The 24,332-nt window shown below is 56.8% G+C and overlaps 1 protein-coding gene and 1 pseudogene across 6 annotated transcripts; both read right to left on the bottom strand.

Moving 5' to 3' along the window:
- Window positions 1–388: 388 nt before the first annotated feature.
- LOC135575727 (large ribosomal subunit protein mL38-like) lies at window positions 389–5,904 on the bottom strand (annotated as a pseudogene).
- An 838-nt stretch (window positions 5,905–6,742) lies between these two features.
- On the bottom strand, window positions 6,743–24,211 carry LOC135575724 (fas-binding factor 1 homolog). 6 transcript variants are annotated; one of them, XM_065034481.1, is made up of 21 exons: window positions 22,330–24,211; window positions 21,741–21,849; window positions 21,386–21,413; window positions 20,939–20,980; window positions 20,550–20,610; window positions 20,410–20,461; window positions 19,841–19,967; window positions 18,862–18,991; window positions 18,560–18,639; window positions 18,124–18,226; window positions 17,590–18,018; window positions 17,024–17,108; window positions 16,722–16,822; window positions 16,154–16,360; window positions 15,527–15,634; window positions 15,055–15,208; window positions 14,062–14,238; window positions 13,441–13,875; window positions 12,073–12,857; window positions 7,627–8,020; window positions 6,743–7,118 (listed from the first exon to the last, which is right to left on the bottom strand). In XM_065034481.1, exons 2-19 carry the CDS (start codon window positions 21,741–21,743, stop codon window positions 12,630–12,632), a joined length of 2,550 nt encoding a protein of 849 aa, XP_064890553.1. In that variant the 5' UTR covers window positions 21,744–21,849; window positions 22,330–24,211; the 3' UTR covers window positions 6,743–7,118; window positions 7,627–8,020; window positions 12,073–12,629. The 6 variants fall into 6 exon arrangements, with proteins under 6 accessions (XP_064890553.1, XP_064890554.1, XP_064890552.1 ...); XM_065034482.1 differs by lacking the exon at window positions 22,330–24,211 and having other exon boundaries at window positions 21,741–22,206; XM_065034480.1 differs by lacking the exons at window positions 21,386–21,413; window positions 21,741–21,849; window positions 22,330–24,211 and adding an exon at window positions 7,412–7,472 and having other exon boundaries at window positions 19,841–20,461; window positions 20,939–20,981.
- Window positions 24,212–24,332: the final 121 nt, after the last annotated feature.

Here is a 24,332-nt window from a genome sequence, read left to right as displayed (position 1 = left end):
AGGAGGTTGAGGTTGGATCTGGGGAACTGCTTAACAGCAAAGGTTGTCAGGCATTGGGACACCAACCCCTCTGGCTGCCATTTTCCCCAGCAGCTCCCTTGAGCCTTATTCTGGGGAACACAGCACAGAAACCCAGCAGTGTCAGCAGGAAAGGTTGCTGGGGTTAGGGATTTGGGGCCCTTGAGGAAAACTGGATTTTCCCCGTGGTTTTTGCTGCCAGGTTGTGCTGCAGTTTGGGTGTTTTCCTCCAAGACCCGGTTCCTGGAGGGCTGGGACGGCAAAGGAGTTGCTGCCTTTAACAGGAACAAATGCAGGTCAGCTTCCAGCTCTGCAAAAACACATCCTGGGGCAGTATAGAAGGGAAAGGCTCAATGAAAGGAGCACTGAATACTTGATCTGGGTTCATTTAATGATTTTTCCAAGGAAGGATAAGCCCAGCCCTTCCAGCCAGCGCAGAGCTGAGCACCTCGAGGGGAGGCCCAGCCCTAGTAAATGCCGTAGGTGGGCTCCTTGCTGTCTCGGTACCTGTCCAGGTACCTCAGGGGCTGGTGGCGTGGGAACTTCACCTGGGGAGGATGGTAAACAGGCGGCCGCACAAATTCAAACACGGGCTCTCTCATATCTGTAAAGGGGTGACAGAGAGCGATAGTGAGACGGTGCAGATCCGAACCCCAGGGCCCCCCCACACCCACCGGGGCTGGTGGAGCACGCCGTGGTGAAGGGTCTCGGTGTTATTTGAAAATGCTCCTTCAAAATGGGCGTTTAAGAGGTTGTTTCCTCAGACTGCTGTTAGTTTGGGGCAGGACGGCTCCATAAGCGCCCAGGCTGTGCTGTAACAGCTCCCAGACCAGTGCCGGGACCAGCAGGAGCCCACGGGCACAGCTCGTTCACCGGCCCTGTGCCTCCCCCCAGGGCTGCGTCACGGCTCCCCCAGCCCCCCGCACGGGCCATTTCTCACTGAGGAGCTGATGGAAGACCCAGGAAACGCGGCTGTCCCACTGGCACTGGAAAAACGCCAGCCCTGCCGGGGTCATGGCATCCTCGTGCTTTCTGTAGAAGTCAAACGTGCTAAAGGTTCTCATCTTGAGGCTGTGGCTGGAAACAAGACACAAGCACAAGAGCTGAGGTGATTCTCTTTTCTTGCAGCACTTTAGCAGGCAACTACTTCCCCACAGCACCCCAGAGGCTATAAAACAGAGGTGGAAAAGGAAGGCACGTCAAAACTTCTCCCAGCTTCTCCAGCTCTCTGCACGTTTCTGCTCCAGGCAGGAAAAAAACCACTTTCTTAACAGCCTGGTTTAAAGCAACAGGACAGCACAGTGCTTGCAGGGCTGGGATTGTGGCTTCAGGCAACACACAAACTCAGAGCAGCCCTGAACAACCATGCAGACTAAAAGGAACTTGCTCTCCTCCAGCAGTAATGACCATGTCATCAGAACATGCAAGAACAGCCTGGCCAAGAGAGCATGAACAGCCCAGCAAAAGCCTCAATTACCAGGGCGTGGGCCGAACATCCTCACTGAAATCAACGCGGCGGTCTTGCTTGAAGAGCAGGAAGATGAAGCGATGGTAGCCAGTGCCCATGGCGGGGAAGGGGGGCAGGTAATGGCAGATCTCCTTACCCGACTGGATGTCGTTGCCTGGGATGTTCGTCCTGAACACACACAAGTTTACTTCACTATATATCCATTCATTCCCCCCGGTTAGGGCCAGCACATTCCCCCAGGATTGCACATCACTCTGGGCTACATTGTGACATAACCTACACCCTGTCTGACAAGCAAACAGACAGTAGAGGCTGTTTTTACCGGAAGAAAAATCACACTCAGCCATTTTGAAAGCCAAACAGCAGCAACACCTGAACTCCCGCATCTTTAGCAGGACCCAGAACATGGGGGTGAAGAAGCTACTGGCCGGAGCACCAGAGAACCCACAGAACAGTCTCAGCAAATCCTTATTCCGAGTTCTGTTGAAGGAGTTTCTGCCCGCTCCGCCGGGGCTTTCCCCAAGCTCAGCAGCGCGGCTCTGCCGTGCGGTACTCACACCAGCCAGTGCAGGTACTCGGAGTGCGTGTCTCTTAAATGTCCATCTGCAACAGAGAAAGGCGACTTCATGATAGGATCATAGAATCGTTTGGGTCAGAAGAGATCCTCAAGATCAGCGAGTCCAACCATAACCCAACTCTGGCACTAACCCATGTCCACAAGAACCTCCTCTACACTCCTCCTGGGATGGTGACTCCACCACTGCCCTGGGCAACCTGTTCCAGTATTGTACAACCCTCTCCATGAAGAAATGTTTCCTAATATCCAATTTGAACCTCCCCTGGCACAACTTGAGGCTGGTGTTTGCATCCCCCCCCAAAGTGAGAACCCCCAGACCCACTTCAACGGCGCAGCTCAAGACCGCCCAGCAATCCTTTCCCAGCAGAAAAGTAACTCATTCTTATAGGAATGAGCTTAAAATGAGGAGCAAAGAACCCAACAGATGTAATTCCAAGATTAAAGGGACTTCTTGGTCAGTTGCTTCACTGTGCCTCGGTTTCCCAGAGCGAGCAGTGGCAACTAAGGCACCTGCCAGGCAGACTGCTGAGGGAGAGGAGTCTGGGGGGAAACGAAGGCCGGGAGTCAGGGAATTGCTTCCATTACACTGTGACACCGGTCCTGTCTCATCTCTCAACTGCTAGAGGTCTGGGGAGGCTACAATCTTTCCTGCATATGTAACACATCCCTGCTCAGAAGTTATGGCAACCTCTCTGCCTGTGCAGCCAAAAGAAACAGGAGCGAACCAACAGCAGAGGGAAACAATCCTGTTTAAATGTGTTCTTTTTAAAGAACCTGCTACTCACCCGGATTTGTGAGCAACAAAGTCCACAGGGAGCCTTTATCTGCCTCGTATGACACTGCGGGGGGACTGGAAGCCTAAAGAAGCAACACAAACAGTATGTCAGTCACTGAAACAACAGGTTCCATTAAGGAACCATTAAGGTCATGATTTCCACAGCAAAGGACACAAACTGGTCACGGGCACGGCCAGGACACAGCACAGACCAGGCAGGGCCACCACACCAAGTCATCCAGCTCCACCTGAAAGCCCCCAGAGCCTTAATAAACATCAGCCTGCTGACAGACAACCATCCTGTTGCAAAGCTCTGTCTTTATCACGTCCAAGAAACATGTTTTGATCATCACAGAGGAAATACCCATCTAAACAAAATCCCCTGGGGCGGACAATGCCCATCAGAAGCGTCTGAGGAAACCACAGAGGCTTCCCGTGGGGCCAAAGCTGTGCCCAGCTCCCCCACACACCTCTGATGGAGTCACCATGTTCCCATAGTAGACCGGCACGACGTGCTCATCTTCTTGGCTGTACTCCACCCTCAAGGTGACCCAAGGGGTGAACGTGGCCCCTCAGAATAAGTCACGAAACACCCCGCAGTGCTCGGCCTCTCGCTGCTTGTGGAACGGGCCGCTGCTCTTCTCCCACTCAGCTCTGACCTCATCGAGGGGGATCAGCGCTGCGAGGAGAGGGAAACGCTGGAGGTGACACCGGGGGACCCAGCACAGCCGGGGCAGGGAGGGGGTGGCAGGGCACAGACCAGTCCGGAGCCGCGCTGCTCTTTCCATCTCGGCATTCTGGCGGTTCTCCCTCAGGATCTTCTTTCTTGCCTTGATTTCCTTTGCCCGCAGCAACTTCTCACGCGGCAAGCTGATGTCGGTCTTCGGCTCTTCAGACAGGAGTGACAAAAATCACATACATGAAAAATTCAAATACCCAAAACACCCAAACACAAAATGCCTGCAGAGCATTAGAGAGGCTGTGAAAGAGACGCAAACTCCAAGACAGCAGAGACTCGATTCTACCACCTCTGCACCTCCACGCGTCTGTCGCCTCCTCCTCCCCCAGCTCATCGCACCCCCAGACCCAGCGGTTTCCCAGCCGAGGAGCAGCTCTGGTCTCTGCGGCTGCTGTGCAGACAAACTGGATTATTTGCTGCAGGTAGTCTAAAGCTCTGGTTCCTCTGACACTACTGGGCTTAGGACGAGACAAAACGGCCTCAAGTAGCCCCAGGGGAGGATAGGGTTGGATCTGGGGAACAATTTCTTCCCCAAAGGGCTGTGGGTGTTGGAACAGGCTGCCCAGGGCAGTGCTGGAGTCACCATCCCTGGAGCGGCTGAACAGACGGAGATGAGGTTCTCAGGGACATGGGCCAGTGCCAGGGGTGGGTTACGGTTGGACTCGATGGTCTTGAGAGTCTTTTCCAACCAAACGATTCTATGACTCCAAGGTATCACTTTTCTACTCTGCTCCACGTCTCTTGGCAGGTCCTGGCCAGCCTCCCTCCTCCCAGAAAACTGCTATCTGGTTCCGCCAAACATGTGCACGCTGCAAACTTCTACATCAGAAAAGGGCCCACCTTGTGCCAAAGCCCCTCATCAGCTCTTTGGGGCAAAATGCAGCCCCAGCAACAGCCTTCTTGACCTCCAGCAGCAAAATCCCGCACGGCGCAGCCCCTTGGCCGAGTACCTGGCTTGGGGCTGCTGTGCTGCCGGGCCGTCTGCCACCAGTGCGGCTTCCTGCTCTCCTTCTCCGCCAGCCTCAAGTACCGACTGAAACTGCGGTATTTTTCCAGTGCTTCTAAGTTGCTGACATCAATATCCTCGTTGGGCATCGGCCCCAGCGGGGCTGCCCGCTTGCAGAGTGCAGCTGGGAATGGAGAGTGAAAAGAAGCTGCTAAATTAATGTACTGTGATTAACTTACAAAAGACACACCCATCATTAACCAATGACATAGTAAATGCTTTCTGACCACCTGCAAAATGAGGGGAGGACGATCCACAGAATCCCAGAATGTCAGGGATCGGAAGGGACCTGGAAAGCTCATCCAGTGCAATTCCCCCATGGAGCAGGAACACCCAGATGAGGTTACACAGGAAGGTGTCCAGGCGGGTTGGAATGTCTGCACAGAAGGAGACTCCACAACCCCCCTGGGCAGCCTGGGCCAGGCTCTGCCACCCTCAACCCAAACAAGTTTCTTCTCATATTTAAGCGGAACATCCTGTGTTGCAGTTTGAACCCATTGCCCATTGTCCTATCACTGGTTGTCACTGAGAAGAGCCTGGCTCCATCCTCCTGACACTCCCCCTTTCCATATTGATCCCCATGAATGAGTCCCCCCTCAGTGTCCTCTTGTCCAGCTCCAGAGCCCCAGCTCCCTCAGCCTTTCCTCACACGGGAGATGCTCCACTCCCTTCAGCATCTTTGTTGCCCTGCGCTGGACTCTCTCCAGCAGTTCCCTGTCCTGCTGGAACTGAGGGGCCACAACTGGACACAAGATTCCAGGTGTGGTCTCCCCAGGGCAGAGCAGAGGGGCAGGAGAACCTCTCTGACCTACTGACCACCCCCTTCTAACCCACCCCAGGTACCATTGGCTTCCTGGCCACAAGGGCCCAGTGCTGGCTCATGGTCACCCTGCTGTCCCCAGGACCCCCAGGTCCCTTTCCCCTACACTGCTCTCTAACAGGTCATTCCCCAGCTTATACTGCAACCTGGGTTGTTCCTGCCCAGATTCAAGACTCTACCCGTGCTGCCCGGCGCTGATGAAAGAAAGAATGCCGCCGCACAGCAGCATTGCCTCTGCTGCTCAGTCCATCTCTCCGTTTCCAGAGAGTTCCCGCTTTCTCCAGAGCGCAAGAGACGGGGCCGCCCCCGCCCCCCCGAGCCGGCCACGCCAGCAATTCCGCCGCCCGAGCGCTCTCCCCGCACGCCCCAAGCGGCTCCCGCTGCCCGCCCGGGGGAACCGGGGCTCCCGGCCCGGGACTCACCGGCCGTGCCGAACGCCCGTCCGCTCCGGACGCCGCACAGCGCCGCGCTCAACAGCACCGCCATGCTGCGCGCCGCCCGCACTGGAAGGGCCCGTTCCCATGGCGACAGGGGCTGCGCCGCGCGGGGTCCGGCCTGGAAGGCCCCGCAGCCGTAGCAACGGGTCTGTCTACCGCAGCGCCTGTCTGGAAATGCCCCCCTGCCCTAGCAACGGGGCTGTTTAGCGCGGAGCCTGCCTAGAAGCGTCCCCGCAGCCCCGCGGGACGGGCGCTGCCCCCCCCGGGAACCCCTCCCCATCGCCGGCCTTGCTGCTCCGACCGGGCAGAGCCCGCGGGAGGGACCGGAGCGGCCCCGCTGTCACCCCGGGGTACCCGGACGGGCGGTGCAGCCCAGCACAAGAGCCAGGGGTTTTCAGAAACCGGCCCAAAAAGCAAAAGCTGCAGTTCCTGTGGGCTGTGGAACATCCTGGGGGTGCTGGGGAACCGCAGTGCAGGGTCACCGAATCCCAGCCTGGTGGGGCTGAAGGGACCTCTGCAGATCCCCAGTCCAACCCCTGCTCACGCAGGGTCACAGAGCAGATCACACGGGGAAATGCGTGGGGAGGGAAAAACAGCCTGGACACTTCACTTGGGATTGTTGTTTTCTGGAAGAAGGCTTTTAAAAACCAGAAGAACACCCCGGAACAACCTCCAGACCCAAGGACCCGGCACGACTGATTTCTGCCCTCAAGTTCTGGCTTCATCCTTCCAGGTCAAACTGGCTGTTTCTCCAACCACCGCGTGTGGTTTTTGGCTCCAGAGAAAGATGAGTGTTTCCTTCCCAGCTCCATCAGCAAAGTAGTGCCACACGCGGATTCATGCGCACAAACTGTCACAGAAATGTTCTTGACCTCAAGGTCCCTGTATCAGAGTCTCAGACGTTTGCGCTTTAGAAAGATACTTTAATTATGAGATTAAAAACAACTTAAAAGGTACAGCAGAGAAACAGTCCAGGCTGGGGGCCTCTCAGGGGGAGGGAACACAAGGCAAAAGAGACTTGGGCTTTTAAACCCATTTCTCTAAGAAACCCTCTAAGAATGGTGGCCAGGAGCAGGGAGGACGGCCGGGACGCTGGTAGAGGTGAAGTGCACAGGGCACTTTCCTCGGGATCTCCAGAAATAACTGCGTAACCTCAAAGAAATTGTGGTCCGGAGAAGGGCAGAAGGACGGACGGGATGCTGACAGACGTGAAGTGTTGTACGGCGCTTTCTTCAGGGGCTCCAAGAGGATCTTCTCCTTTTCTCAGTAATCATCCCCCTGAGAAGAGAGGAAGCATGTGTGGGATGGATCCCAGGCAGTGCCACAGACACAGGGTCACAGTCCAGGGTGTTGCTCACCAACAACAGAAGCATCCCAAAGCCTCCCTCGTGCCATGTCCCCCGTGAAGGGGACCCCTCCCCGTGCTCCTCCAGAGCCCAGAACCTCGCAGCCTGAGCAAGACCCATGGGGGAAGCCTCCAAGAGCGTCCCTGCCTGGGGAAAGACCCAGCGGGGACCTGACGGCACAGGATGGGGACACCACAAAGCCAGGGCAAACGGGCTTTAGCTCACCTGCCTCTCCCCTCCTGCCCCCTCCGGGCACTGCCCTGCCTCAGAGAGCTCCGCTGAGCCCCTGCAGAGGATGCGGAGGCCAACTCACACCTGAGGTTTATATACAGGGGCACTAAACCAGCCCCCAGGACCATCCCAAGCCTCCGGAGACCCAGGTACAAGCGCAGCTGCCCCCCCGCAAGTCCCTTCCCACCCACAGAGCGTGGAAGCCTCACCCAGGGTGCTGGAGAGACCCTCAGTCGGGGCACCGAGGTCCTGGGCTGCGGTCAGCGGTGTCACAGGGCGGTCGGGCAGCTCCTCGCGGGGCTGTTCACTCCATCTCCTCTGGTGAGCCGTGCTCAGCCGCTGCTGCGCGGTCTCTGGGAGAAAGGCAGGGAGAGAAGCTGTCAGAAAAGCTTCAGGCCTTGGGCACCGTGGCCCCAGGCCCAGTGGGGAGGGTGAGGAGACACTTCCCTGATGTGTGCAGAGCAACAGCCCCCAGTTCTGCAGGTCGCTGCACAAGTTCTCCATGTTCTCGATGAAGACCCAACGACCTTGGTCAACTGATTTCTGCCCTCAAATACTGACTCCATCGTTCCAGGTCAAATTTCCAGTTTCTGCCACCACCGCCTGTTGGTTTTCACATCAAATCTCCATAACTGACAGTTGCAAAATGCTTTAAGATAGTGCTACAAAAATAGGAGCAGCGGAAAGAAGGGCAGAACATCTACTGTCAGCATGTGGTTAATTAGTACTACTTGTTTTTGTCCTCAGAGCAGTATCACTATCTTCTCCTTTGAGTTCCTACTGACCAAGAGAACGGCGTCAGTGTTGGGGATGGCACAGAGGCACAAGGAGTTTCTGCAGGGCGGTGAAAGGAGGATGTGCTGGAAAACACAAAGATGTCTTCTGGAAAGCTGAAGGAAGCAGAGGCTCCAGAGAAGGACAAGTGACTTCCTGCAGTTTGGACTGCTGATAGAATGCGAGTAAAGAAACTAGACGGTAAAGCTATAGAGTTAGTGCAGGATTGGAGAGGAATCAATAAAATGAAGCCTTACACATTGTTAACCAAATTATGGTTATGTTATCGAACCAACATCAGTAAACTCACTGGGGAGCTGATGCTCTATCCCAATATCCAATTAAAAGGAAAGAGTGAATTTATATAGTATTTGGAACCAAGTGACCCAGCAATGTGAACTGTGTCTGGAAAACAATCTTAATATGATAAATATGGTACAAATGAGAACAATTAGAAAAGGAAATGTAGCAGGACAACATTAGCAACTAGATTTCTCCAAACTCCCTAGAAAAGGCGGTTTGCTGGTGTTAACAGAGACCTTCTCAGGTTGGCCAGAAGCATCCCCTGCCCAGCTAGTAAAGCTGCAAAAGTATCTAAAGCTTTGTTAAATGAGACCATACCCCGATTTGGGGTCCCCGCTCTGCTGTCCTCTGACAGAGGACAGGTAAGTTCAAGCCACAGCAGCTTCTACTGGATCTTTAGGCATTAAAGAGCATAATCTTTTAGAGTCACTGAGATCAACGCTGAGAGAACTGGAAAGCGGTAGGTCCTACTGGTTCCAACGTCTGTTTCTTATCTGCTGCTTTCTTCACTTTTGAACAGTGAATCCAGGCGGGTTGTTCTTTAATCTTGATGGCGGTAAAGGCCGTCAGCAACAGCTGGAGCAGTCCATTCCACTTCTCTTCTCAAGGCTGACATGAAAAAGCTTTCACAGAAACTTCATCTATTGGCTTGAAAGAAAAGACTTCAGTTTTCCTTGGCTCGAGGCTTCCGTCTCATTCTGAGCAGCGCTAAAGGTAGTGCTGGATTCTACTTCCAGTTAGCTTCCTGGCAAATTCTGTTTACCTGCTGTTCCATTAAGTGACTCATTTTCTTTTCTACCTGCCCACTTGCTTAAGGCTTGTAGGGAGTCTGCAACTGCGAATCGATCTCTAATGCTTTACTGACTTGCGGCACTACCTGTGCAACAAAACGGGGCCCCCTAGCAGAGGACATCACAGCGGGTACCCCAAGTCGGGGTACGGTCTCATTTAACAAAGCTTTAGTTACTGTTCTAGCGTTACTAGTTGGGCAGGGGAATGCTTCTGGCCAACCTGAGAAGGTCTCTGTTAATGCACTGCAAGGTAGGGTTTACTGATGCTGGTTCGAGGAGGCAGCCATCCGGGCTCAGAGACATCACTCTCATTGCTCTCTCTGTCTTTCCAGCAGCTCGTCTCGCAGTATCAGCTGCCAGTTTATTTCCAGTTTCCTGATCAGTGTCTCCTTCTTGATGCTCCTTGAAATGCATGATGGCAACTTTTCTAGTAACAGCACAGCTTCCGCCAACTGGAGTATCTCATTTAATCTGTTCTTGTGCTGTTAATAAACTTGGTCCTTTTCAAATGCTCCATGGGCACGCACCACTCCCAAAGCACACTTGGAATCTGTCCAAATATTAATCTTCTTCTCTTTGGATAATTGTAAAGCTCGTGTGTGCGCAGCTGTCCGGGCAGAAGTCCCAGGAGGCAAAGGTTTGGCTTCGATTACCTCGTGGGTAGTTGTTAGGGCATCCCCAGCTCTATGTACTCCTTGCTTTACAAAGCTGCTTCCAGCGGAGAACCAGGAGTCTTCAGCGTCTTCCAGCGGCTGTTCCTTTAAATCCCGTCTGCTGGAGGAAACAGCTCCCACTGTTTCCAAGCAATCCTGGACCACAGGCTCTGAAACAGACCCACTGAGGAAAGGGGCTGCAGTGACAATGTTGGTAGCGACAATATTCACATCGTCTAGGTCCACCAGTACTGCCTGGTATTCAGGAATCTTGAGGCAGATAACCCATGGGTACCTTTTTGTTCCAGTACGGTTGGGACTGTATGGGACACTTTCTGTCCCATGGTGAACTCAGGAGCTTCCTGTACAGCGAGTCCAAGAGCTGCCACAGCTCCACGACATCCAGGCCAGCCTTGGCTCACTTCATCTGATTGCTTAGGGAAGCAGCAGCCGCTCGGTTCTGAGCTCTTAGTTGCTGTGCCAGAACACGCAGAGCAATGCTTTGCCTTTCGTGTGAGCATAACTCCAATGGCTTGGTGATATCTGGGAGACCCAGGCTCTTTGTTGAGTTGTGCAAATGCCCTCAGATGCTTCTCTTGTCCAATTCAACTTGGAAGTCCTTTTGTTTCACGGTTCATAGAAAGGCTTTACTCCAAGTCCATCATTATAAACTCAAAGTCTGCACCAAGGTGTCATTCTAAGAAATGCCCGGAGCTCTTTTACCGCTGCAGGTTCTGGTGTCCGGCAAACAGCTTCTTGTCGCTCCATCCCCAGCTCTGGTGCTCTCCGGAGATCTCGAATCCCAGATAAGTCACTTGGCACTGGATCAGCTGGGCTTTCTGTTGGGAAGCTCGATACCCACTGCATCTCACCCAATTCAGCAAACTTGCAGTGCATTGCATACGGTCTTCTTTGATTTCTGTGGCTGTTCTTTTATCTGGAATGTCACTTCACCTTGTTTGAATGTTATTATAGCTTGCAATTGTTTTCCTAAGTCTTGTCTCCGTAACGGTTTTGGAGACCTGGGCATAGATGAGAACTTAGGAATTGCATTTTGTCACTTCACCTTGTTTGAATGTTATTATAGCTTGCAATTGTTTTCCTAAGTCTCGTCTCCGTAACGGTTTTGGAGACCCAGACGTAGATAAGAACTTAGGAATTCCATTTTGTCACTTCACCTTGTTTGAATGTTATTATTGCTTGCAATTGTTTTCCTAAGTCTCGTCTCCGTAACGGTTTTGGAGATCTGGACATAGATAAGAACTTAGGAATTGCATTTTGTTTCCCAGTTTCTATTGGATTGGCTGATGAAGAAAGCTTTGTCTCCTTGGCCAGTAGCTCCCATAACAGGTACAAAATCTTCATCTAATGGTATCAATTCCTGATTCAAAAGCAAAGCAAATGTTCCAGTCTCAACTAAAATCTCAGCTTCTTTTCCATGTTTTTCTCTTCTTTCTGCACAGTTTCACCACCTCGGAAGCTGAAGGCACATCCTCTTCAATTCCACGCCCTGTGGGGACACGCAGTCTTCTTTCTCACCCTCCCCTCTCATCAGGGGAGTTTTCTGTCTTATTCTACATGCTGAACAACATGGTTTCAGCTTCTCCTGAGCTTTATTCTGCTCCCTTTTTAACGTGAACACAGCTGGATCCTGGGGTGGCAAGTTAATACCACATTCTGCCTGCCGCTCTGTTTTCGCAAAGTGAAAACATATCAGCTTCCATTACTTGACTGCACTTGCCTTCTCTCTTCAAGAAGAACGTTAACGCGGCATCATTCAGAGTTTCATTCAGGGGCCACTTTTCCTCATCATCTAATTTATACAATGGTGACTGATTATAATATGTCAGCAAGGTTTCTCTATTGACATTATCACCAGGTGGTTCCCCAGTCTCTTTCCTGTGAGCTACCATAAGGTTAGTATGAAGTGAGTTATAACGGATGAGTTTCTTACTATTAATTACTAGTCAAATATAAGCTAAGCTCTGCTTCTAAACAACGTGTTCCTTCATCTTCTGATCTCTTTGTCAGGCAGAAGGATTTAAAACTTGAAAAATATCCCCTCGTTTTGCAGCTGGTTAGAAAGCATTTAGCACGTCATGGGTTAAAGATGGGTACGTCTTTGTAACTTTACCAGAGTCCACATTAATTTAGCGGCTTCTCTTCATCCAGAGAAGGGAGGACGGTCGGGACGCGGGCAGAGGTGAAGTGTTGCAGGGCGCTTTCCTCGGGATCTCCATAAATAACCACATAACAGCAAAGAAACAGTCTGGACGTGGGGCCTCTCAGCAGGAGGAGCATGAGACGAAAGAGACTTGGGCTTGTAAACCCCCCCAGTCTGTGCACCCGCTCTTCACGCATCTTTCACGAGCCTGTTGGTCCAGTGGTAATTTTGGGTCTGGGGCCTTAGTTGTTTCTTCTTGGATTCTCTTCCTCTGTCTTCCAGGCAGTTTTTTCTCTGTCCTTATCTCGATATGTCGAAGCATAGAATACAACTAAAGGAATTTAAGTGAGTAAACTTATTCTGCAACAGTCCTCCCTTTCTTTTTATTAAGCATCCTCGCTAATGTGTCCAAGCGAACTCCTGAAGTCCTTGAGGCCTCTAACGCGTACCCACAGTCTCACATCCGATGTTATTACAAGTCACGACAGAAGCAGAGCTGACAGAATGGACACTGGGGCAGAGCCTGATTAAAGGGTCTTGAAAGTAATGGGAGGCCGGAGAATGGAGGACAGATTGACTACTTGCACAGGTGGAGATGCTTTCCTCAGGGCCCCTATTAATGCATGCGTATACTCAATGGTATCGTCCACAGAACGGGAGGAGGATGGAGGGGTTGTTGACAGCCGTGAAGTGTTGTATCGTAATTTCTTCAGGTTCTCCAAGAAGATTCTCTGCGTCTCTAACTCTTTGTCCCCCTGAGAAGAGAGGAAGGATGCGTGGGATGGATCCCAGAAAGTGCCACAGAAACAAGGTCACAATCCAGGGTGTTGCTCACCAACAAGAGAAGTATCCCAAAGCCTCCCTCGTGCCATGTCCCTCGTGAAGGGGACCCCTCCCTGTGCTCCTCCAGAGCCCAGAACCTCGCAGCCTGAGCAAGACCCATGGGGGAAGCCTCCAAGAGCGTCCCTGCCTGGGGAAAGACCCAATGGAGACCCGACGGCACAGAATGGGGACACCACAAAGCCAGAGTCCAGCAGAGCCGGCGTCTCCCACCCAGGGACGGGCTGAGCAGAGGGCAACCCCTCCGAGCCAAGGACGATGTCCATCTCGGGTTGGACGTGGAGCCAGCCTGAGACAAGCTGCGAGCATCCCCCTCTCCTTGTCTCTGGTGTCACTGCTCTGGCTGCCCGCGGCTTCTTCGAGCCCACCCGGCCCAGCCCAGGGCTCAGCCATGATCTCAGGAGACCCCCCGGCTCTCAGGGCCCCATCGGGTTCTGCCAGCCCAGCTCCCCCAGCGGCTCCGCAGCCCCTTCCAGCCCCGCTCTCCCCCCACCTCACCTGCTGGGCCTGGAACTTCAGCAGCTGCATCTGGGCACTGAACATGGAAGATACGGAGGCCTTTTCCTGCTTCAGCTGCTCCTGATCCTGCTTCAGCTGCTCCTGATCCTGCTTCAGCTGCTGCAGCTGCTGCTTCAGCTGCTCTGGATGCTGCTTCATCTGCTCCAGCTGTTGCTTCATCTGCTCCTGTTGCTGATTCATCTGCTCCTGCAACTGCTTCAGCTGCTCCTTCTGCTGCTTCAGCTGCTCCTTCTCCTGCCTCAGCTGCTCCTTCTCCTGCCTCAGCTGCTCCTTCTCCTGCCTCAGCTGCTCCTCCCGCTGCTTCAGCTGCTCCTCCTGCTGCTGCAGGACCTGCAGCTTGTCCCAGAACTCGGACTGCATCCTGCGTGCCTCCCCCAGGGCTCGCTCCCCCTCTGCGTGCTTCTGGGCCAAGAGCTGCAAGGCAGAGCGGGTGGGGAGGTTGGGGACAGGGACCCTCGCTGCCCTGCGCTGGGGCTCCTCTGGGCGTCCCCTTGTTCCCCTCCCGGCACAGGATTCACGAGTTCAGGAGGGGTGTGAGACCCTGGCTTGTGCTGAGGGCCCATGCACAGCTGTGAACCGTGGCACAGAAGCTCCACATACCTCCTTTGTGCTTCTAATCATCTCCTGCTGCTTCTGGACAGGTTGCACGGCCCCGATCACCTTCTCCTTCTCCAGCCGCATTTCTTGCCAGGCCTCGTCCAGCCTCTGCCTGTCTCTCGCCAGCTGCTCCTCCTTGGCTTTCAGCTCCAGGCGCTGGATCTTCAGCTCTGCCCGCTCCTAGGGTGGGCATGGGGGAAACTGATGCATCACCTGCCCCATCCTGGACACCATCTCCCGTCTTCCCAAGGGGAGGCAGAGCCCCTGTTGAGCTTCTCGTGTGGCCGCTTTGGGTGCAGAGCAACAGTCCCCGGTGCTCCAGCACAGCCCTCACCCACCCACCCGCCTGTGGGGAGCAGGGCTGGCAGAGCTGGGACCGGACACACACACACACTCCTTGCCCAGAACGGATGGAGCCCCTCACCGTGCTGCACACCCTCAAACACGCTCACCACACGGCAGTTCCTCGGCACTGGAAATACCCAGCCTGAGTGGTCCTTTGCCACCCTGGCAGCCCTGAAAAATGCAGCTCTGCCACACTGTCTGTGCCACATGTCCCCTCTGGACAGCCCCGCGGAGAGCAGAACCGGCTCTAGACACATCCCCATGGCACAGGGAGGTTTTGCCTCACCCACCGTGGGGGTTTCCTCTCCCCAGACTCACAACAGAGGCGGCTGCGCCTGCTCTGGCTGCCCAAACTTCTCACGGGTAACGGGGAGAGACAGAGGCAACTGACGCTTCAGTCAACAGCTGAAAGGAGCTGGTGGAGCCTGTTCCTGGGACACCCCCATTCTCACCACCCTGAGTGACATCTCTGTCACAAGCAGGCAGCGCTGAACGTCTCCCCGCTGAGCAGGACCCACCCGTGAGCCTGCCAGATGCTGCAGGGCCAGACGCCATTCACGGGCTCCAGGCCAGGGACCTCCAGTGGGCCAGAGAAACGCCCCGGACCCAGCCAGGAGCCTGGCCCGGGCAGAGGACACAGCGTGGGCTCACCTGCTCCAGCAGCCAAGTCTGCTCGCCCAGCCTGGCCTGCGTGTTGGCCACCAGCTCCTGGACACGGCTCTGCTCCTCCTCCATGCTCCTCCTGCACATGTTCTGCAGGTCACTGGAGAACTTCTCCATCCTCTCAATGATGCTGTCCAGAGACCTGTGCAGAGGAGCCAGGGGAGGGTCACCCTGGGGGACACACTTTGTCTCACTGTGAAGGAGAGGGGGACGTGTGCCGGGCCATGGGCCGGGCAGCCCTGCCCCGAACCTCTCGGGATCAGAGCAGAGCAGTAGGAAGATGCAGCTGCTGTTTCAGGGAGCAAGGACAGATCCTAAACAACAGCTCAGCATCCCTGGGGGCAGCGGGTGGGAGAGAGGATGGCCCCTGTTCCTCCCGTGCTCCGGGCCTGGTTCCCCAGAGGTCAGGGAACACCGCGGCCAGGGATCAACGTGGGGACACGACACCGGCTGTCGGTACCTCATGTGTGTAATGGTGCCGGTCAGCACATCCATCTCTCTCTCTTTCAGCCACTTGATGTGCTGGAGCTGCTCCTCGTGTTTCTTGCGCAGTTCCTCGACAGACTCCCTGCAGGACATGGGGAAGGAGCCCACCACGGGCTGTTACAAACTGGTGCTCCCCGTGACGGGCACCATGCAAGAGGCTCAGTCGTGGGGCTGAGAACCAGGTCCCAGGAGCTGAGCTGGCAGGCTGGTCTGTCACGGGGCATCCCACGGACTGCCATCCCCATCTGGGATGGACCACATCTGGGGGTTATGGGCTTTTCTACCACAACCAGACTACTTATTGACCCAAACTGTGTTGACATCAGCAACTCATTGTTCTGAATAAAAGGGATCTGGGGGAGGGAAAACAGGGGTTTCAGCATCTTTCAAAATGCAATGCATTCCCTCGGAATGACGCCTCCAGCCAGATCTCCCTGTCTCTGCCTGCAAAGCAAATCCCCACTCCAAAAGCCACTGGGCTGCCCTCAACCCAGCGCTTCTGGACTCTCCGTTCTCCTTCCACCGTTTCCCCAAACTGTTCCCTGGTTCCTTCACCCAGACCGGGGGCACCGGCACCACGTGCCGCTCGTGCCGCTCTCACCTCTGCAGCTCCCGCAGCTGCTGCAGCTCCAGCCGGTGCTGCTCCCGCAGCTGCTGCAGCTCCAGCCGGTGCTGTGCCAGCAGCTCTGCCCGATCCCGCGCCGTGTCCTGCCGCTCCTGCCGCAGCTGAGCCACCAGCTGCTCGTTCTGCCGCCGCAGCATCTCCACCTGCTGCTCATAGTTGTCCTTCATTACGTTCACTGAGGTCCTGCCGGGAGAGAGCCCGTAAGGGGTCACGGCACCGAACGAGTGTTGCTTTCCTTGCAGCACGCGGCACTGTGCACCCAAAGGGCACATGGGGATTTAGCAGCAGATCGGTGTTGCTGTGTGCGTGGGGAAACTGAGGCAGGGGCAGCTTCGCTCTCTGCATTCTGAGCCCTGAACCCTCTGCTGCTGCCCAGTGCGGTGCCCTGCTTGGGGACGTGCTGGCAAAGGGACAGACCCCTCTGCTTGTCACCCACTCAGGGCTGGATTTGGGAGGCGCCCCAGCACTGTCCCCCCAGGGGAGATGGACGGGGCTGTGGGCAAGGACCTGCCGGAGGAGGGGAGCACAGGCCAGAGCCCGGTACCTGTGGCTGCTCTCCTGGACATCCAGGTGCTCCTGGTGCTGCCGCTGGGCACTCTCCAATAACACTTTCTGCTGCGCCCGCTCCTCCTCCAGCATCCGGACCTGCCGGGCACCCAGGAGAAGGTTCCTGTGCTGCCCCGGGGACAGAACACCCACAGCAGCACTCGGTGGCCGTTGTCGGCATCTCTGCACAGGGAGGTTCCTCCTCTCTCCCATCACCCTGATGCTGTTTGGAGCAGACCTGGCCCCTTCTCCTCCCCCTGGGTCACCCATGGGCCCCATCCAGCAGGCGCTGGGGCTCACCTGGCTCTCCAGCTCTGCCACACGGGCCTGGGCGCTCAGCAGCTCTGCCCGACAGTCCGATGCTGCTGGGGAGGCGGCCAGCTGGCTGCAAGCAAAAAGCACCCAAAGTGGTCAAGCCGAGGAGGCCACGAAAGACAAGATCCCTCCCCAACGCCAGTTCCTGCCTCGCAGGTGAAACCTCCGTCCCGCTCGCCTGCGGCAGGATTCAGCCTTTTGGCTGCCGAGGGAGCAGAGACGCCAACAGCTCCGTCCCTGGTGCTCCCCTGGCTGCATGCGCCCCCTTCCCCGGGCACCCCCAGCTCGCACCCCCTGCCCACCGCTCCAGGCACTGGGGCTGCAATTCCCTTCTGAGCCCCATTGGGACGGCACAAGTCTGAACCTGCCGAGGGGAACGGGACTGCGGGCTGGATCAGCGGGACAAAGACCCGCGGCATTACCCCAACTGGATACGAGAAAGTGCTTAACACGAATTGGGTCAATCTGAGGCAAGCGCTGCTGAGAGCTGCTGCTGCAGCAGCCACACGTGGAGCAGACGGCAGCGCTGCGGCCATTGACCGGGCCTTTACCTGCCGGGAGAGCGGGGACCCGGCCCTTCGCCCGCGGTCTCTGAGGGCTCGGCCGTTGTGTCTTGGGCCTCCGAGGGTTCGTTCTTTTTCTCTTGGGCCTCCGAGGGCTCGGCCTTTTTCTCCTCAGTCTCTGAGGGCTTGGCTTTCTTCTCCTGGGTCTCCGTGGGCTCGGCCTTTGTCTCCTGTGCCTTGGCCTGTTCTTCGGCTCTCCTGCGAGCCAAGGCATCGATCAGCCAGTCCATTGGGTCGGGTTTAGGCGCTGCCTCCTCTGCAGCCCCGAGCTGGCTGGCGGGGTCCATGAAATCCTCATCCTCCCAGCCCAGCCAGTCGTCTCCGGCCCTTCTCCTCCGCACGGGGTTCCGTCTGCGGGGAGGACGAGGTGTGGAGCGGGGCTCTGGGTTTGTTTCGCTGCTGCTGTTGGCAGAAAACCTGAGGAAGGAGAAGCAGTTGCAGACCTGCCTGCCAGGGGACCCGGGGACCTGCCTGCTCCCCCGCAGGGACAGCGACGCTCCAGACACACGCACAGCACCGTACCTCACCAACTGCCCCATCGCCGGCTGGACCGCGGGCCTGGAGCCCATCGAGGGCTTGTACTCTCCGAAGACAAGCTCCTTCTTGTCCCCGCGCTCTTCCTCCTCTGTTCAGACAAGGAGCCTTGAGTCAGCGCCCAGAGGAGCAGCTGCTGCAAAGACACCAGCCCTCCCCTCCTCCTCCTCCCCCTGCCAGGCTGCCTCGAGGGCAGAGCACAACACTTGTGCATGAGCCGCCTTCCCGCGCTGACCCAGAGCCCCTGGACCGCCCTGCTCACCCGACAGAAAGGGCATTTCCCCTGCAAGGCCACGAGAAATCAAGCTCGCTAGCCCAAGCCAATGCTGTCACCTCTGCAGACCTGCCCAGCGTCCCTGGCTGCGCTCACCTGCCTGCTTCTGGGACTTTTTATCCACTTTGAACTCCCTATGTTCTCCCGTACCTGGCTTTTCCAGGACTTTGGCCGCGGAGCCTCGTCCGAACAAGTCGTCCAGCGTGGAGCGCGCTGGCCGGAGCTCCTCTCTGTGGGGACACGGTGGCAGATGGTTTCTCGCAGAGGCAGGGCTGTCCCTCCTCACACAGCCTGGTCAGGCTGCTCTGGCTCTTCTCTGCCAAACCAGCTGCTCTTGCCCCTTGCTGGGACCCACGGGCAGAAGCTCCAGCATCCCCCCCCAGCACGGTGGCACCAGCTCAACGCGCAGCCCACCCCCTGCGTTACTGCCACCACCTCCTCACTGCCCTTACTCTTTTTTTGGGCCTTTGTCATGTCTCAGCACATCCAACAGGTCGTCGTCTTCAGCATCTTCGAACATCGACGTCTTCCTCCTCTGGACCGGGGCCACGGTGCGCAGGGGCGTCTGGCGTGGGGGCAGCTCTGGGGATGGGATGGCACATGGGAGGAGGTCTGAGCAGGGTGGGGTTTGGTTTTTAAACAACAAGAGATCAAAGCAGCCCTGCCTGCTCTTCTCTCCCTGGACCATTTGCGAAGTCCTTTTTCAATGTCTTTTCCGTGACTGAACCTCACAGCAAGTGACAAAGCGGCAACGCGCCACTGCCTGCCCTGTGCCCCTGCAGCCACTGCTGGGACATGGCTGGGGGTCACTGACACTGGGGTTTCCAGCTCTGGCAACACCAGGAGCTTCTTGAGCTTTGCAAGTTTCCAATCGGATCGTTCCTGCCCCTCTTCACCCAAAGCCCCTGCTCTACCAACACACCCTGGCCCTTGCCACAACCCACCGGCTGCTGCTGCTGTCCAGAGTGGATTTATGGGGGGAAAGGGCCATTTGAGGGGACTATCAGACCCATGAGCATCCCCACTGCAGGAACAAGAGGGGCGAGTGCCTGTAACACAGCCCAGTGCAGCCAGGACCCACCCAGACGTGCCCCCGCTGGGCTTTGCGGTGGACTGGGGATGCTACAGCCACCCAAATCCTGACCCCGAAAACTTGTTCTCCTTTGGCACCGTGCACAACAGGCCGGGTGAGGCCCAAGGGAAGATCTGAGCCTCCCTTCCCGGAAAGGAAAGGCCAGTTCTGTAACCTGGGGCACTCCCTGAGCTGTGGCACAACCAACCCCGTTCTCAAGCTGCTCTAGGAATGACCGCACTGCTTAATCAGAGATGGGACTGGGTGGCTTTCCATTTCATCAGCCTGGACCTCACACACACTCAGCCAGGCTGCCGATTCCTTTCCTACAAGGAGGAGGCATCCAGCAACCTGCTTACCTTTCCTGCTGCTCTGTTCTGCTGTTGTCTCAGAGCTGCGCTCAGTGCCACGTTTCACGGGCATCTTCCCTGGGCCAGAACTGGGTTTCGATGTCCCCAGGAAATCCCAGTCCCAGTCGTCCTCGTCCTGGAAAGCAAGAGGATGAGGACGGGCACAGGGCGAGCGCTGCGGATGCCTCAGCACTGCTTCTCCCTTGGGAGGCTGGTGCTGGGGCCGCGGCTGCAGCGCATGGGGGCTGAGACGGGGGGGATTTTGGTACTTGAAACGCTCTGAGCCCTGAGTCCTGTGCCGAGATCCTGCTGCTGCCTCTGGGAGAAGCGTCAGGAACACCCATGGCCATTGCTTTGGCTGAGGGCTCTTCCTACGACGCTGGAGCCGAAGCGCACCCAGGAAGGCCGGGCTGCAGCAGCGGGTGCTGCCGGGCTCTGCTCCATCCTCGGTACCTGGAAGCCCGTCTCCCACCAGCCACCCACTCCCCTCTCCCGGCTTTTTGCCCCTGCCAGTGATGCCAGACACCTCAGCCCCAGCCCTCAGGACATCCAGGTTCTCTCCCCACATCAGGGCTCACCCCTGCAGCTGCCTTGTCCTCTCCAGGGACATTGCAAACCTCCGCAGGCAACCTGTCGGGGCAGAGAGCGGGTGCAGAAGCTGAGGACGGGGCAGGTCAGGAGGACGTGGGGAGCACGCAGAGATCTGAAAGGCACTCACTCCTTGGTGACCCGCATGCTGGTCTTCAAGGCTCTCCCACCGGCTGTACAACGGGGTTCAGCTGGAAACATACAGGGAGAGATCAGGATGATGGACACGGGCATAGCCCCGGCCTGGGCGCTCCACGGGGGGATTTGTCGGCTTCTCAAGGACCACAGAGGCTTTTAATCATGGACAAACTTTCCTTCACCTCCCCAGACCGACGGCCAACCTACTGAGTGGCCTCTGGCTCTGGGAACCCGGCTCTCCCCTCTGCTCCCCGCTGCCTCCCCCTCACAACTGGAGCCCCTCGCGCATCAAGGGCTGTTGCACCAGCAGCTCCTGATCCCAGGAAGGGAGGACCAGGACCACGATGCTGCCCTTGCAGCTGCAGAGAAGCTTCATTTTACCATCATATCTCCAAAGGTCCTCAAGGGTGTCATCCATAGAGCCTGAAACAAGACAAAGTCAAGGTGCTGAGGCAGGTGAGCTCATCGAGCTGGTGCAGAGAAGCTCCCAGTGTCAAGGGCAGCAAGAGGCCTCTAAACCAGCAGTTAGGGAGCAGGGGAGGGGAAGAACTGAAATAAACATATATATTCTCCCCCAGATTTGGGAAAACCCACAACCACAGAATACAGGAACCCAGGAACTAAATCCCTTTGATTGGAGAGGCAGGTGAATATCTTTGGGTCAGGAATGGCACGATGCCCTGAGCTGCACCTTCCACACACAGATGGTGACCATTGCGGTAGCCAGGGCTGCCACCTCATCCCAGTGTCCCCCTCCTCCACCCCAGGCGTTCCCAGCAGACCAAAGCACCTACGCACAGTGAAAGGAGACCAGGCCAGTGTACTTACCACTTAAACCTCTCTTGGCTTGCGTAGCCTGTGGAGAAAGACAAATTCCCTCATTAGAAAACCAAGCGAGCCTGAGCTGGACTTTGTCAGCACGCTCAAGCCAGAGGCAGGTTTCTCCCGAGAACCCAGCAGCACCAGCAACGCCCTCGTCCCGCCCGCGCTGCTTGGGAAATGGCAGCTGAAAGCCCGGGGGAGCAGCGAGATGTGACCCCTTCAGTGACACCAGGGGGCTCAGCCCCTCCTGCCTGCCAGCTGGGCAGAAGCCCCCAGCCCTCGGGACGGCTCGTGCCTCCCAACCAGTGCCAGGGCAGCACTGGGCATTTCCCGGGCCTGCCTGAGCACCCGTCACACTCACCATCGCAAGAGCCGGGCTTTCCCTTGCTCAAGACGGTCTCTCCGCAGATTCCTCCGATGTCAACCCCCAGGGGGGGACCGAAGATCCTTGGTCGCGTCCACACGCCGACCTGCAGGGACAGGAGGATTTCCCCACTTGCTGTTCAACCTACGTCCCTCTGCCGCCCCCCCGGCTGGCTCCCTGCTGCTCGGACCTCTCCAAGCCCCCCAAAAACCAGGCTCCAGCTCAGCCTTAAACACACCCGGAATCACAGAACTATTCTGGTTGGAAAAGTGTCCAACCATAAACCTCACACTACCAAGTCCACCACTACCCGTGCCCAACCCCTCCAGGGATGGTGACTCCAGCACTGCCCTGGGCAGCCTGTTCCAATGCCCCACAGCCCTTTGGGGGAGAAATTGTTCCCCAGATCCAACCTCAACCTCCCCTGGCGCAACCTGAGGCCGTTTCCTCTGCTCCTGGCGCTTGTTCCTGGGGAGCAGAGCCCGACCCCCCTGGCTCCAAGCTCCTTTCAGGCAGTTCAGAGATCAGAAGGTCTCCCCCCAGGTCCCCCAGCCGCTCCCATCGCACTTGTGCTCCAGCCCCTCACCAGCTCTCTTGCTCTTCTCTGCACACTCTCCAGCAGTTCAAGGCGTCAACCGAAGTCTCCAAACGCACAAGTCGCCGGGATGAACAGCACCTCCCGCGATGCTGCAGGACGGAGCAGCCGCCGCGGCACCAACCGCAGCGACCGCACCAACCGCACAAACGGCACCGACCGCACCGGCCGCACCAACCGCCGCCGCTCCGCGTCCCGTGGCCGCGACACGGGGCGCCCTCGCGCCCAAGGCCCCCAGCGCGCGCGGGGCTGGTGGCCATGGCCGCCTCGTCCCGGGCCCCGGGCTCACGGCAGCCCCGGCCCCGCCCGCAGCGGCCCCGCCCGGCCCTTCCCGGCCCGGCCCGGCCCGGCCCTTCTCTCGCCGGTTCTGGGAAATGGAGTCCCCAGCGGGCCCGGGGCTCGGCTGCCCCCGGGGGAGTTTCAAACCTCTTTGGAAAGCCCACACGCCTCATGGCTTAAAACACTGAAACCTTCTGCATGGGCTTTGTCAAGGCTGCTGTCTAAGTGTGTGTCTACTTCAGTGCAGAGCAGCTGCTAAGCCTGGAGAGAACTATGGAATTTCACTTCGGCTGGAGAAGTCCCACACTGTCAAAATAAACTCACATAGCTGGAAAGGTCCCCGAGCTCGTCCATCTTCTCCCGTGTTTGCTCTGCCTGATTTCAGAGTGGGAAAACAGTGTCCTTTCCTTCTGGGTGTCTCCGTACCGCCTGTCAGGCACCTGGCAGGATGCAGAGCCACCTTCAAGACGCTGATTTAGGCAAGATGGCCCAGAACACCCAGCAGCAGCTCTTCCTTCAGTTTTCTCCTCGGTGCTTTTCTGCCATGCCCAGGAGGGGGTGCTCTCAGACAACTTAAAACGGGCTTTGGACACCCTAATAAAAACAACCACCACGAACTCCAGGGTGCACTGAAAAAAGCCCCGAGACGGCCTCTGCGGAGCTGCCACGGTCTGGAGCTGCTGGTGCCCCCCAGCTGGGATGTTGCCTCTTCCCCATGAGGGTGGATGGGAACTGCTCATCCTCCAGATGATCAGGAATTTCAGTCCGGTCATTGGACATGGCGAATGCTTATCAAACACCAAAGAACTGGGTACGGCCCAAACCCCTCTCCAATCTCTGTTTTCCCACCAGACGCTGTGGGGTTTGCAAAGGGACCTGCCCAGTACCTGGCATCACAGCCCCGACACACTCCTGTCTGCCTGCTGCTGGCAACAAACCCTCCCCGGAGTGACCCCAACCTGGCCTGAGCCCGGGAAGCCTCATCCTGACACCGAATGTTGGGGATTTGTCCCATCCAGCCCCTGCAGAACCACACAGCCCCATGGACAACAGGACCAGGGCAGTGACCGACCCATGGACTGGGTACTGGGGAAGCCAAACCTCAAATACTTGGGGCAGTTTTGGGCCCCTCATGCCAAGAAATTCCTTGAGGTGCTGGAGCGAGTTGAGAGAAGAGAAAGGAGCTGGTGAGGGGCTGGAGCACAAGTGTGATGGAGCGGCTGAGGGACCTGGGGGTTCAGCTGGAGAACAGGAGCTGAGGGGAGACCTTCTGATCTCTGAACTGCCTGAAAGGAGCTTGGAGCCAGGGGGGTCGGGCTCTGCTCCCCAGGAACAAGCGCCAGGAGCAGAGGAAACGGCCTCAAGTTGCACCAGAGAAGGTTGAGGTTGGATCTGGGGAACTGCTTAACAGCAAAGGTTGTCAGGCATTGGGACACCAACCCCTCTGGCTGCCATTTTCCCCAGCAGCTCCCTTGAGCCTTATTCTGGGGAACACAGCACAGAAACCCAGCAGTGTCAGCAGGAAAGGTTGCTGGGGTTAGGGATTTGGGGCCCTTGAGGAAAACTGGATTTTCCCCGTGGTTTTTGCTGCCAGGTTGTGCTGCAGTTTGGGTGCTTTCCTCCAAGACCCGGTTCCTGGAGGGCTGGGACGGCAAAGGAGTTGCCGCCTTTAACAGGAACAAATGCAGGTCAGCTTCCAGCTCTGCAAAAACACA

Source organism: Columba livia, chromosome 18 (assembly GCF_036013475.1).
Source record: "Columba livia isolate bColLiv1 breed racing homer chromosome 18, bColLiv1.pat.W.v2, whole genome shotgun sequence".
Taxonomy (NCBI): domain Eukaryota; kingdom Metazoa; phylum Chordata; class Aves; order Columbiformes; family Columbidae; genus Columba; species Columba livia.
This window is presented reverse-complemented; position numbering and strand designations above follow the sequence as displayed.